General features: G+C 43.8%; 1 protein-coding gene across 1 annotated transcript; it reads right to left on the bottom strand.

The window, feature by feature from the left end:
- On the bottom strand, window positions 1-10,831 carry cytip (cytohesin 1 interacting protein). The gene is made up of 8 exons (XM_078404513.1): window positions 10,657-10,831; window positions 9,500-9,549; window positions 8,805-8,859; window positions 7,662-7,764; window positions 5,699-5,792; window positions 3,850-3,916; window positions 3,519-3,585; window positions 1-1,646 (listed from the first exon to the last, which is right to left on the bottom strand). Exons 1-8 carry the CDS (start codon window positions 10,774-10,776, stop codon window positions 1,183-1,185), a joined length of 1,020 nt encoding a protein of 339 aa, XP_078260639.1. The 5' UTR covers window positions 10,777-10,831; the 3' UTR covers window positions 1-1,182.
- Window positions 10,832-15,012: the final 4,181 nt, after the last annotated feature.

Raw genomic sequence — 15,012 nt, 5'->3', positions numbered from 1 at the left:
TTCAATGCTTTATTTTTTGTAGACAAAAGGTTACTGGTATGTATGATTAATAAACATTGTGTTATGGGGCCATAAAATGAAATAACAATGTTTAACTTTGTAGAGGTGCAGATATGCCTTACTGTCCTAAAAAAACACACCAAAGGCCATTTCAAGTCAAGCCTAGTTTACCATCTTATTTACAACTTGACTTTACAATAAGATTTATTCACATATCACTTCAAGGATACAAGAAAAACAAGAGGTGGAGAAATGCTGAAGATGGGAGATGGGGTCGACACAAGGAACTACAGATGCCGGTTGACAATAAAAAGACTCAAAGTGCTGGAGTAACTCAGTGGGTCAGGCAGCGTCTCTGGAGAACATGGATAGATGACGTTTTGGGTCGGGGCCCTTCTTCAGACTGACATCACCTATTACACCACCTTTACATAGAAACATAGAAACATAGAAAATAGGTGCAGGAGTAGGCCATTCGGCCCTTCGAGCCTGCACCGCCATTCAAGATGATCATGGCTGATCATCCAGCTTTACATCATCTACCCACTTTGTGTCCTTTATAGTTAACCAGCATTTGCAGTTCCTTATCATTCATATTTCATGGATGACATTTCGAGTCATGATGTTTAGATGAAATCTAGTTGTGATGTCAAGATGAAATCTAGATCCTACAGGAAATAGTGCAATGATTTAGAGTTTGGAAGGATGAGAGGGGGACCTCATTGAAACTTACCAAATAGTGAAAAGCTTGGAAAGAGTGGATGTGGAGAGGATGTTTCCACTAGTGGGAGAGTCTAGGACCAGAGGGCACAGCCTCAGAATAAAAGCACATAACTTTAGAAAGGAGATGAGGAGCAATTTCTTTAGCCTGATATTCTTTAGGTGGATCTATAGAATTCATTGCTACAGGTGGCTGTGGAGGCCACGTCATTGGGTTTTTAAAACGGAGATTGATAGGTTCTTGATTAGTAAGGGTGTCAAAGGTTACGAGGAGAAGGCAGGAGAATGGGGTTGAGAGGGAAAGATGGATCAGCCATGAATGAATGGTGGAGCAGGCTTGATGGGCCAAATGGCTTAATTCTGCTCCGATGACTTATGAACTTATTAATGCCATCGTTCCTATTGCTTCTTAATGCTACTTTGAAGCCAACACGATCACTGTTGCACTATTAATGTGCAGGTCTACAAGTGACTCTCATCCTCCTCATTGGCCCTGTTTAAACCTGGAATGAATTTCATGAGGCGCTTCCTGACGCTGGGCCTCCTGCTCCTGCGAGAAATCGTCCCGTAGCCTCCATTGACGTCCCACGATGGTGAGGCCATGCTGCTGCTGCTGCTGCTGGTCATGCTGACACTCCGGCTCCGACTCAGCTGGCTCTTGGGCGCAAACATCTCTTCCTCCCCATGGAAGACGCAATCTTCGTCCATGCTGCTGCGCCGGCGGTGGCTCCCAGTGACCAAGTCATCAAGTATGCCGGGCTGGAAAACTCGATCCTCACTGTCTTCAGTCATGAGGCTCAGCTGACTCCGGCAGCTACTGTCACTGGAGAACCTCTCTTTCTTTTGTGCCGTTGACCCAAATAAAATCGTATCATCGAACAGAAAAGAGTTGGAAGACTCTGTGAGATTATTGTTCCTCAGGAATCCTAAAGAATTGAAACAGTGTATGGACATATACATTATTGAATGCAGTCTGTATTCCCTCACACAATTAATAATCACAATAATAATCACAATTTAAAGTTCCACGTGCTTTCAAGATATGTGTTTAGTTTAGAGATGCAGCATGAAAACAGGCCCTTCAGCCCAACGAGTCCACGCCAACCATTGCAAACCTCAACTGCAGAACATAGCATGTTAACACTAATATAATGATTGATATATCATTGATACTGGCATATCCTTCCAAACGCTTTGTGTTTAGTAAACCACATCTGTGGACCATAACATACTGTCCACAACACCCTACATACATACACACACAACTTTTTATTGTTATTATAGTGTTTACAGATCACTAGTTTACATATCTATTGTGCTGCTGCAAGTAAGAATTTCACTGTTCTGATTTGGGACATGTGTTAATAAAACACTCTAGACTTTTGAATCGAAAGATGCAGCATGGAAGCAGGCCCTTCAGTCCACTGAGGCCACACTGACTGTTTTCCCTGGAATGTCAGAGTCTGAGGGGAGACCTGACAGAATTGTATAAAATTAAGATATGCATGGGTAAGGTCAGAACTTTTTTTCCCCAGGGTGGAAATATCAAAGACTGGAGGGCACAGCAAAAAGGTGAGAGAGGCAAAGTTTGAAGGAGATGTGCGGGCAAGTTTTATTTTTACATAGAGACCGGTGGGTGCCTAGAATGTGCTGGCAGGGATGATGGTGGTGGAGGTAGATAACATAGGGGCATTTAAGCAGCTTTTAGGTAGGCACATTTCTAGATTAGTCAAGATGTCAACGGTTATGGGGGAAGGCAGGAGAATGGGGTTGAGAGGGAAAGGTCAATAGCACTCACACATCCCATAGGGGCAACATGGTGGCGCAGCAGTAGAGTTGCTGCCTTACAACAGCGGAGACCTGGGTTCAATCTTGACTATGGGTGCTGTCTGTATGAAATTTGTATGTTCTTCCTGTGACCGCAAGGGTTTTCTCCAGGTGCTCCAGTTTCATCCCACACTCCAAAGACGTACAGGTTTGAAGGTTAATTGGCTTCAGTAAAATTGTAAGTTGTCCCTAGTGTGTAGGATAGTGTTAGCGTGCGGGGATCACTGGTCGGCACGGGCTCGGTGGGCCGAAGGGGCTGTTTCTGTGCACTATCTCTAAACTAAAGAGGTTTTTAAAATTTTGAGAGGGACGGACAGAGTTGACGTGGGTAGGCTTTTCCCTTTGAGAGTGGGGAAGATTCCAACAAGGGGACATAGCTTCAGAATTGAGGGACAAAGGTTTAGGGGTAACATGAGGGGGAACTTCTTTACTCAGAGGGTGGTGGCTGTATGGAATGGGCTTCCGGTGGAAGTGGTGGAGGCTGGCTCGATTTTATTATTTAAGAGTAAATTGGATAGGTATATGGATAGGAGGGGATTAGAGGGTTATGGTCTGAGTGCAGGTAGATGAGACTAGGTCAAGGAGAATGGTCGGCGTGGACTGGTAGGGCCGGACAGGCCTGTTTCCATGCTGTAGTTGTTATATGTTATATGTTATGTTATAAACTAGACTAAAGCAGTAATTTTTAAAAGACTGGAGAGAGGATACATTGTAAGCGTGGATTGATGAAGCTGTGCTCCACATATTTGTAACTTATAGACGTCACGATCTTTAATGCACAAGTTTGCATTCTCAGTACTTCAGGTGAAATCCCAGTACTGAGATCCCCTATCTTGAACATGAACTCATCAGAAACAGAACCACAAAGAATTTTGACCCACATTATTTTCATTTTTTACTTTAAGTATTTCATGATATAAAAAGGTTTCAATGGCCACTTAAAATTTGTGCTGCCGTTAGTAGGAACTCACCATGAACAAGGCGTTGTTCCTGCAATAAAAGCGATTTGTACTCCACCCATTTCTCTTGAAGAGATTTCTGTGAGACACCGGAAGATAGTGTTAATAAATGCTAAATATATACAGTGAGGATTTCATGCAATATAGTAGAAAGCAAAGCAAGAGTAATCCTTCAGTCAAATACATCTAGAAATAGCTTCACTTGCATTCACTCAACTTTCTCTTTGAGCTTTAAAGGAAAATTAGTTTGCATGGTTTTGCATAAAGAGGTTGCCGTATTAACTATTTGCTCATATTTTTTTTTAAACTCTGCTAATATATGGAAAAACATTGAGAAAGATACCTTTAAAAAGTACAGTCTTGATTCAAGTTCACTTCTTTTTACAAAGTTTTTGTTCATGGTCAGAAGGCTGCAAGGAGATAGAATGTTCAAGTGTTAATACTGAAACCATTATCTTATGCAATCTTGCACTTAGAGGATATGCACTCACCGCCATTGACGTCCCATGCCTACAGATGCACATTCTACAGGATGCACTGTATCAATGAGCCACCATACCTCAAGAGTCCCTCGACCATGAAGAAAAGTAACAGCAGAAACTTGAAGTGTACACCATCACATTCAAGAAGCTCCAGTGCGCTCACAAAAGAGCTTCTTCCCCCCAGTTAACAGCCTTCTGAACGGTCCTTCCATGAGCCAGGGTACTGTCCGATTCACCTCTACCCCATTGCTGTCATTGGACTTTGTCTCTGGAACTGATGCACCACAATGCTGAGAACTATGGGCACAGTGGGTAGAGCTGCTGCCTTGCAGCACCAGAGACCCTGGTTCGATCCTGTTTCCTCTGGGTGCTCCGGTTTCCTCCCACATCCCAAAGACGTGCAGGTTTGTAGGTTAATTGGCCTTTGTTAATAAACTAAACTCAAACTATGGCTCTCAGTACAGATTGAATTAATTGGATCTAGTATTGTTCCAAAACAATTGCACAATTATAACCACTGTAGCAGTTCATAAGCATGATTGGCCATAAGCAAAGTTATCTGCGAACAGTTCATGTAATATCATGTATTCATACCTGTGATAAACCCTCTGCTGCGCTGGCAATTGCAGAATGGGATGTGAAACTAAATGTGGATGAGACCCATCAAGAGAGGGTTCACGGTGGTGCAGCGGTAGAGTTGCTGCGTTACAGCACCACAGACCCATGTTCAATCCTGACTACGGGTGCTGTCTGTACAGAGTTTGTACATTCTCTCCGTGAACTGCGTCAGATTTCTCTGGGTGCTCCGGTTTCCTCCCACTTTCCAAAGACTTGCGGGGTTGTAGGTTAATTGGCTTGGCATAATTGTAAATTGTCCTTATTGGGTAGGATAGTGTTAGTCTGCGGGAATGCTGGCCGGTACAGGCTCGGTGGGCCGAAGGGCCTGTTTCTGTGCTGTATCTGTAAACTAAACTAAACTAAACTAACAGGATGTGAAACCAAATGTGGATGAGGCCCATCAAGAGAAGGTAACCCACTGGAATTATCACACCTTAAATGTATGCTTCAGAAAGATTTAAGAGAAATCTGAAGGGTATTTTTTTTACACAAGGGGTGGTGAGTGTTTGCAACGAGGAGGAGGAGATTGAGGCAGGTACTATCACAACGTTTAAGAAACGATTAGACAGGTACATGGATAGGATAGGTTTAGAGGGATATGGGCCAAGCACAGGCAGGTGGGACTAGAGTACATGGGGCATGTTGGTTAGCATGGGCAAGTTGGGCTGAAGGGTCTGTTTCCCAACTGTATGACTCTGTGACTCTAAGACCAGCTTCTTCCCAACAACCATCAAGCTCTTAAACACAACCAACACCAACTAAACTATGAACTGTCTTGTAATAACAAGGAACTGCAGATGCTGGTTTACCAAAAGAAAGATAGAAAATGCTGGAGTAACTCAGCGGGTCAGGCAGCATCTCCATGTTCTCCAGATATGTTGCCTGACACGCTTCCTTACTCCGGCATTTTATGAACTGCTTTGGTTGCACTCAGGACTAATATTGGGGTTTTTAATTTATTTAATATTTTTTTGTTTATTATGTTATCTACGTGCTGTGATTACCAGCCTGTTAAGCTGCTGCGAGTAAGAATTTCATTGTACCATTGTTGGTACATATGACATTTAGACACTCTTAACGTGTGACTCTTACCTTAAAATATTGCCAGCTGACTTAATTAGGTTGACGATTTCTCGATGACTACAGCCTTCGGTGTTTGTTCCATTGATGTTAATCAGTACATCACCTATGATTGAAACATAAGATGAGTTGCTGTCCAGTTTGCAGCAGTAGAAGCTCCCAGCAGGCCGCAGCCCGTTGACAGGAAGCCGCTGAGCCGGCCCCTGCTTGTCCTCTGCAGCCGGAGGGGGCACCGAGCCAGCCCTGCTCTTCCCAGAAGACCAGAGAGCAGGAGGATGGAGCTGGCAGCAACGATGATGGACGTGATGGGCGAGGAGAAGGCTGGTAGGAGAGGGACCGGGGTCTGGTCTACCGCGCCCTTGAGGTCGGTGTACGAGGCACCCCCTGGGACACAAAGGTGGGACAGGCGAGGAGAAGGACGTGCGTACGTGGTCGATCCACATGTCCAAGGAAGGCGACAGCTGGAGGCCCTGCAGCAGCTTGGGGCTCGCCTGGATCGGGCATTGCTCATAAGAACTAGAGTGCATACTGGACTTTGAAAATGGCGCCAAAACATGATGTCTCATGATTGTGGGCTCAGTAGACTATTTTCTGAACACTTTGCTAATCTGGAGGTTGTGTTTAGGTATGGGAATACTGGACTGGACTGTATGCAAGAAAATAATTCTACTGTGCATTTGCTCAAATGAGAATAATGGACCATTGAAGCATAGAAACATAGAAACATGGAAAATAGGTGCAGGAGTAGGCCATTCGGCCCTTCGAGCCTGCACCGCCATTCAATATGATCATGGCTGATCATCCAGCTCAGTAGCCTGTACCTGCCTTCTCTCCATACCCCCTGATCCCTTTAGCAAAAAGGGCCACATCTAACTCCCTCTTAAATATAGCCAATGAACTGGCCTCAACTACCTTCTGTGGCAGAGAATTCCACAGCCTACACTCTCTGTGTGAAGAAATGTTTTCTCATCTAGGTCCTAAAAGACTTCCCCCCTATCCTTAAGCTGTGACCCCTGGTTCTGGACTCCCCCAACATCGGGAACAATCTTCCCGCATCTAGCCTCTCCAACCCCTTAAGAATTTTATATGTTTCTATAAGATCCCCCCTCAGTCTTCCAGATTCCAGCGAGTACAAGCCCAGTCTATCCAGTCTTTCCTCATATGAAAGTCCCGCTATCCCAGGGATCAATCTGGTGAACCTTCTCTGTACTCCCTCTAAGGCAAGAACGTCTTTCCTCAGGATAGGAGACCAAAACTGCACACAATATTCCAGGTGCGGTCTCACCAAGGCCCTGTACAACTGCAGTAGAACCTCCCTGCTCCTAAACTCAAATCCTCTTGCTATGAATGCCAACATACCATTTGCTTTCTTCACTGCCTGCTGCACCTGCATGCTTGCTTTCAATGACTGGTGCACCATGACACCCAGGTCACGTTGCATCTCCCCTTCTCCCAATCGGTCACCATTCAGGTAATACTCTGCTTTCCTGTTCTTGCCGCCAAAGTGGATAACCTCACATTTATCCACATTATATTGCATCTGCCATGCATTTGCCCACTCGCCTAATCCATCCAAGTCGCTCTGCAGCCTCCTAGCATCCTCCTCGCAGCTAACACTGCCACCCAGCTTCGTGTCATCCGCAAACTTAGAGATGTTGCATTCAATTCCCTCGTCCAAATCATTAATATACACTGTAAATAACTGGGGTCCCAGCACTGAGCCTTGCGGTACCCCACTAGTCACTGCCTGCCATTCCGAAAAGGACCCGTTTATTCCTACTCTTTGCTTCCTGTCCGCCAACCAATTTTTTATCCACCTCATCACTGAACCCTCAATACCGTGTGCTTTAAGTTTGTACACCAATCTCCTATGTGGGAGCATTGAGAGGAAACTGGTTAATGTGCTGCTTGTGATTATTGCGGACATGTGAGAGAGGCAAAACCAAACCAATCCGGAGAGGAAGCGAATACATACCAGGCTTCAACCCTGCACAGCAAGATGGACTGTTCTCGTGCACCTTGCAGACGCAAGTGCACCTCTCTCCTGCATTAGCATTCCGCTGGCTCACTCCAAGGGTCTAAATAAGAGCAGAAAAACATCATTGCACTGTGCCTTGAAAGTGGCAAGACAAGTATTCTGTTTCAGTTTAGTTTCTTGTCACGTGTACCAAGGTAGAGTGAAAAGCTTCTGTTACATGCTAACCGGTCAGCAGAAAGACAATACATGATTACAATCGATCCATTTACAGTGTATAGATACATGATAAGGGAATAACGTTTAGTGCAAGGTAAAACCAGCAAAGGCCGATCAATGATAGTCTGAGGGTCACCAAAGAGGTAGGTAGCAGTTCAGCACTGGTTGTGGTAGGATAATACAATTGTCTGATAACAGCTGGGAAGAAAGTGTTTCTGAGTAGGCAGAGTGGTAAAGAAAGCTTAAGGTGTGGCTACCTTCATAGATCGGGGCATTGAGTATACGAGTTAGGAAGACAAGTTGCAGCTTTATAGGACTTTGGTTAGGCCTCATTTGGAGTTTTGTGTGCAGTTCAGATCACCCCATTACAAGGATGTGGAGGCCACAGAAGAGGTTTACCAGATTTCTACCTGGATTAGAGGGTATTAACTATAAGGACAGGTAGGATAAAATTGGGTTGCTTTCTCTCGAACGTTAGAGGCTGACGGGAGATGTGATATAAATATATGAAATTATGAGTGTCAATTATTTGGGTAGACAGCCAGTACCTTTTCCTCAAGGTGGAAATATCAAAAACTAGAGGCAAAGCTGTAAGTACGAAGAGCAAAGTTTAAAGGAGATATACTAGGTAGGTTTTATTTTCACGGATAGTGTTAGGTGCCTGTAAGGCGCTGCCAAGGGTGGTGGTGGAGGCAGATACAATAATGCCATTTAAGAGGCTTTTGGACAGGCATATGGATATGCATGGAATGGAGAGATATGGATCACGTGCAGGCAGAGGAGATTAATTTAACTTGGTAAAATGTTTGGCATAGACATTGTGGGGTGAAGGGCCTGTTACTGTGCTGACTGGTATTACAGGAAAACCGTAAGCATTTGCCTTCATTTTTATTACATTTAATACAGGAGCAATAAATTCCTCACCTGAATCTCAAATCCAAAAGTTTCATTATCCTGTTTATTTATAACAATCATCGTTCTATTTGGAAAAAAAAAGATGGGATAATGTTTGTTTTCATTTCACTAATTTCATTCTTTTAGAGTAAAATACAGTTGTGCAAATATTATACAAAAAAAAATTTTAAAGCAGAAAATGCTGGAAACCCTTATTGGTGGAAAGATAAATGGAATTAATATTTCAGATTGATTTTCTTTTGGCCTGTAAAAAGGGACTGGTGTCTATTTCCACAGGATCTGAAGAAGGGCCCTGACCCCAAATGTCACCTATTCCTTTTCTCCAGAGATGCTGCCTGACCTGCTGAGTTATTCCAGCACTTAATGTCTCTTTTTCCAAACCCTTCTTCAGACTGAAATTAGAGAGTGGGGGGGGGGGGGGGATTGGAGGTTGAAGAGTGGTCCCCATAATGGCCCATTGTTGGCTGGGGAAGCGGTGATAACAAAGAGATATAAGGATGCAAACAGTGAAACTAGTAGTACGACTAGGGTGGAAAAGGGGGAGAGAGGGGAATGCAGGGGTTACATAAAATTATATTCATATTCATATACTGTACATTCATACTGACAGCGCCAACACTCTTTCCCATACCAAACCATTTTTTATTTCAGATTTTTTCTATATGATTATTATTACTGAACAATGAATTTAAAGTGTTACTTACTTTTGAAAATCTGAAGTATCTGCCAAAGGGTATGATTTAGACAAACCAAGCTGTAAAGGAAGTAGTCAAAATTATTGTTCTCTCCAATAACTTGAATTTTTATTATAGTGCCTGTATTTAACTGAATCTATTACACTTCATATCAAAATCACACCAATGTTCACTTCACCAGAATCCTATTCATTTTGTATGCTGTAAGACTCTGCAGAAATCTTCCGTTTCGGGAGTTTATATTGATTTGGTAATGAGATAAATACGGAAACAAACTAAAATAAAACTGAAAATGGGGAAACGTGACCTGCAGATGCAGGAATCTTGAGCAAAACACAAAGTGGTGGAGGAACTCAGCGGGTCAGGCAGCACCTGTGGTGGGAATGGACACATTTCAGGTCGGGAGCCTTCTTCAGACATATTTCCAAGCTAATGCTTTTCCATACCCTGTTTTAATTTTGTCACCTTTGTACTTTGCGAGATTATTCTGCAAGGAACTCAATCAAATATTCAGAAGTAAGTTGTTGTGAAGAAAGGTCCTGACCCAAAAAGTTTCCTATCCATGTCCTCCAGAGATGTTGTCTGACCCACTGAGTTCCTCCAGCACTTTGTGCTATACTCAAGATTCCAGCATTTGCAATGCCTTGTGCCTTCAGAACTATATTCTTTGAACCACAATGTGCTCATACAGAGAACTCTTAAAAAATAAAAATAATTTGGTCACAAAATTCTGGAGTAACTCAGCGGATCAGGCAGCATCTCTGGAGAACATGGAAAATGGAAAACAGTCCATGTTCTCCAGAGATGCTGCCCGATCCACCGAGTTACTCCAGCACTTTGTGTCTTATTTTGTGTAAACCAACACCTGCAGTTCCTTGTCTAACTACGTCTTAAGTCAGGACTAGAAACAAGATAGTTTATCTCTTGTGTAGAAAGGAACTGCAGATGCTACATACAGAAGATAGGCACAGAAGATAGACACAAGGGGCTGGAGGAACTCAGCAGGTCAGGCAGCATCTCCGGAGAGAAAGGATTGATGATGTTTCGGGTCGGGACCCTTCTTCAGTCTGAACCCATCCTTTTCCGCCAGAGATGCTGCCTGACCCGCTGAGTTACTGCAGCACTTTGTGTGTATCTTTGGTTCAGCTGTTGATTGAGTTGTTTACCTGTTTGTGCCTCCGTGGCAGAGTGCCCAAGACCAGGATCTGTCTGTTAGCAGTTCCTCCGGCGAGGCTGCCGCTGGACCTCTCGGTATCGTAGCCGGGTGACATGGGACTCGTTGCCATGTAAGTCCTATTGCCATTCAGTGCAAAGGGCTCTCTCAAAACTGCTGCTTTAGCTTTCAGAACAACCCAAGTTGTCTCCACCCAGTTGAGCAAAACTGAAATCGACCTCAAAGTAGGTGTCAGGTCGGAAATTCAAGTCATGTGATGGGGTTTGTGGGCATGTTATTGCTACACCTCTGTCGTTTCTAAGGTGCACAGTGAAGCATCTGAAGCCTTCTGCTAACTTTCTGCAAACCTCCTAGCTCAGGCACTCGCATAGTGCAGGCATTGGCAATTTAATCGGGGATTTAAGCAGGGTTTGAAACCTATCTGAAATCAGCACTGCAATGTGTGCATTGCAGGACCACCCTAACGAAGTGCAGAGAGAAAAAAAACTCTTTCGAGGTAGTACTAAGAGATCAAAACGTCCCTTCTGTCTCTGCACCCGTGTTTCCTGGGATGTTGGTGAACCAGGTTTAGTTTAGTTTAGTTGCATGTTATCCAATCAAACCAAATCATACTATACATAGTACTATACATCCTATACATAGTACATACATTGGGGCAGCACAGTGGCACAGCGGTAGAGTTGCTGCCTTACAGCGCCAGAGACCTGGGTTTGATCCTGACTATGGGTGGTGTCTGTATGGAGTTTTTGTACACTCTCCCTGTGGCCGCGTGGGTTTCTCTGGGAGCTCCGATTTCCTACCACAAACCAAAGGCGTACAGATTTGTAGGTTAATTGACCAGTAAAATTGTCAATTTTCCGTTGTGTGTAGGATAGTAGGATAGTGCTAGTGTACAGGTCACTGGTCGGCGCGGAATCAGTCGGCTGAAGGGCCAGTTTCCGTTCTGTATCTCTAAACTAAACTAAACTGAGCACAATAAAGCTTATTATACATGGGAACAAATCATAAACTGGTACAGCTGATGGTACAAAGAGTAAAAAATAGACTGCAAAATGTAGTGTTACAGCATTATAGCATTACAGTTACAGAGGAAAAGTCCAAGGTCGGCAGTGTGGTAGGTTGGAAGATCGGGCCTAAACCCTAGTTTACGGTAGTCTGATAGCAGCAGGGAAGAAGCTGTTCCTGAGTTTGGTGATATACTGATGTTGAGAAAATGTCACCTACTGTATTACCTCTGGAGACAGTCAGATTTGTTCAGAAACCAACGTCAAAGTCATACAGTAAATAGAAACAGGCCCTTCGGCTGAAATCGTCCATGTCGATCTAAGCCAGTCCCATTTGCCCACATTTGGCCCACAACCCCTTAAAAAAATTTTGAATTCACTAAGACATTTAAAAACAATTAAATCCCATAGGTCAACTCAGATGGGTGCCAACCCGAAACATCACCTATCCACGTTCTCCAGAGATGCTGCCTGACCTGCTCAGTTACTCCAGCATTTTGTGTCTTTTTTTTAATATTAACCTGCATCTGCAATTCCTTGTAGCAACACAATAAAATGTTCATTGCCTGATACTTAATTACCCATCAATGCTCCCAGGCCGAAGTGCAAAATAAAACTAAGCTTGGTAGGAATGAAAGAAAAGAACCAGAATGCTTCAGATTCTATGTGACATTATCAGGTGACTTTCTGTTGGTCTATAGATTCATGCACTGTTAAACCTGTACAAGTTCATAAGTTGTAGGAACAAAATTAGGCCCATCAAGTCTACTCCGCCATTCAATCATGGCTGATCTATCTTTCCCTCTCAACCCCCTTCTCCTGCCTTCTCCCCATAACTCCTGACACCCTTACTAATCAAAAATCTGTCAATCTCTACCATAACAATACCCAGTGACGGCCTCCACAGCCGTCTGTAGCAATGAATTCCATAGATTCACCATCTTCTGACTAAAGAAAGTCTGAAGAAGGGTCTCGACCCGAAACGTCACCCATTCCTTCTCTCCCCAGATGCTGCCTGACCTGCTGAGTTACTCCAGCATTTTGTGAATAAATCCCCCTCATCTCTTTTCTAAAGGTATGTCCTTTTATTCTGAGGCTATAGCCTCTGGTCCTAAACTCTTACACTAGTGGAAATATCCTCTCCACATTCACTCTATCCTGGCCTATCATTATTCGGTAAGTTTCAATGAGGTTCCCCCTCATCCTGCTAAAGTCCAACGAGTCCAGAGTCAAACGCTCAGTTTATGTTAACTCACTCATTCCTGGGATTATTCTCGTTGATCTCTGGTATCTCTGCTTGATTGATGGTCTCTCCACAATGCATTGTAGATCACAGGTCTTACATTTGACTCAGCAACATGTGTAATGCTACATTGATCTCTATCACGTGAGATCTTGCAGATGGGTCGGGATAGAGTTTACTACCGATGCCTCACATCTCCGGAGACCCGGGTTCGATCCTGACCTCTGACGTTGTCTGTGCGGTTTGCACATCTACCCCATTACCAGGTGGATGTCTGCCAGGTGTTCTGGTTTCCTCCCACATCCCAAAGATGATAGGAATGGTTTAGAGGGATTATAGACCAAACAAAGGTAAATGGGCTAGCTTAGATGGGACAAGAGTTGGACCAATGGCCCCATTTCCATGCTGTATGATTCTATGAATTAATGACTATGAGCTGAAAAGTTAATTGACTTGGTGTATTGATTTTGGAAATGGCCTATTGTTGTCACATGTATTGAAAGACAGTGAAAAGCTTTTATTTGCGTACTATAGACAATAGTCAATAGACAATAGGTGCAGGAGGAGGCCATTCGGCCTTCGAGCCAGCACCACCATTCAATGTGATCATGGCTGATCATTCTCAATCAGTACCCCGTTCCTGCCTTCTCCCCATACCCCCTGACTCCGCTTTCCTTAAGAGCTCTATCCAGCTCTCTCTTGAATGCATTCGGAGAATTGGCCTCCACTGCCTTCTGAGGCAGAGAATTCCACAGATTCACAACTCTCTGACTGAAAAAGTTTTTCCTTATCTCAGTTCTAAATGGCCTACCCCTTATTCTTAAACTGTGGCCCCTTGTTCTGGACTCCCCCAACATTGGGAACATGCTTCCTGCCTCTAACGTGTCCAACCCCCTAATAATCTTATACGTTTCGATAAGATCTCCTCTCATCCTTTTAAATTCCAGTGTATACAAGCCTAGTCGCTCCAGTCTTTCAACATATGATAGTCCCGCCATTCCGGGAATTAACCTAGTAAACCTACGCTGCACGCCCTCAATAGCAAGAATATCCTTCCTCAAATTTGGAGACCAAAACTACACACAGTACTCCAGTTGTGGTCTCACTAGGGCCCTGTACAACTGCAGAAGGACCTCTTTGCTCCTATACTCAACTCCTCTTGTTATGAAGGCCAACATTCCATTGGCTTTCTTCACTGCCTGCTGTACCTGCATGCTTCCTTTCAGTGACTGGTGCACTAGGACACCCAGATCTCATTGTACGTCCCCTGTTCCTAACTTGACACCATTCAGATAATACTCTGCCTTCCTATTCTTACCACCAAAGTGGATAACCTCACACTTATCCACATTAAACTGCATCTGCCATGCATCCGCCCACTCACACAACCTGTCCAAGTCACCCTGCAACCTCATAGCATCTTCCTCACAGTTCACACTACCATCCAGCTTTGTATCATCTGCAAATTTGCTAATGGTACTTTTAATCCCTTCATCCAAGTCATTAATGTATATTGTAAATAGCTGCGGTCCCAACACCGAGCCTTGCCACTAGTCACTGCCTGCCATTCTGAAAGGGACCCATTTATCCCCACTCTTTGCTTTCTGTCTGTCAACCAATTTTCTATCCATGTCAGTACCCTACCTCCAATACCATGTGCTCTAATTTTGCCCACTAATCTCCTATGTGGAACTTTGTCAAAGGCTTTCTGAAAGTCAAGGTAGATCCAATCAAATCAGATAGTACTATATATTAGTACAATCAAGCCAACAAAAGTACAACAGGGAGAGCAAAGAGAAAAATATCAGTGGGCAGGGCATAGTTTCTCAGCATTGTAACAGTTTCAGAGAAAAAGTCCAGTGTTCGCAATGAGACAGGTTAGAAGATCAGGACTGTACTCTGAACAGTTATGGAAGGATTGTTCAGATGTCTGAGAGCAGATGGGAAGAAACTGTTCCCGAGTCTCGTGGTACAGGCGTTAGTATCAAATTTAGGGCTTGTAGGTATCAAAATAACTTTTTTTTAAAACAGTGCTGGGGTAACTCAACGGATCAGGCAGCATCTCTGGAGAATATGGATCGGTGAAGTTTCGAGTCGGAAT

Source organism: Rhinoraja longicauda, chromosome 8, assembly GCF_053455715.1.
Source record: "Rhinoraja longicauda isolate Sanriku21f chromosome 8, sRhiLon1.1, whole genome shotgun sequence".
In the NCBI taxonomy this organism is placed as follows: domain Eukaryota; kingdom Metazoa; phylum Chordata; class Chondrichthyes; order Rajiformes; family Arhynchobatidae; genus Rhinoraja; species Rhinoraja longicauda.
The sequence above is the reverse complement of the archived record's forward strand: the minus strand, read 5'-3'. Positions and strand labels throughout refer to the sequence as shown.

Excerpts from the sequence above, each read along its gene's own strand:
- cytip (XM_078404513.1), bottom strand. The coding sequence starts at position 10,776 with ATGGCAACGAGTCCCATGTCACCCGGCTACGATACCGAGAGGTCCAGC. Across the intron at positions 5,793-7,661 it reads CTGTGCAGGGTTGAAGCCTG|GTGATGTACTGATTAACATC; the intron begins GTATGTATTCGC and ends TTTCAATCATAG. Across the intron at positions 3,586-3,849 it reads CAAGACTGTACTTTTTAAAG|AAATCTCTTCAAGAGAAATG; the intron begins GTATCTTTCTCA and ends GGTGTCTCACAG.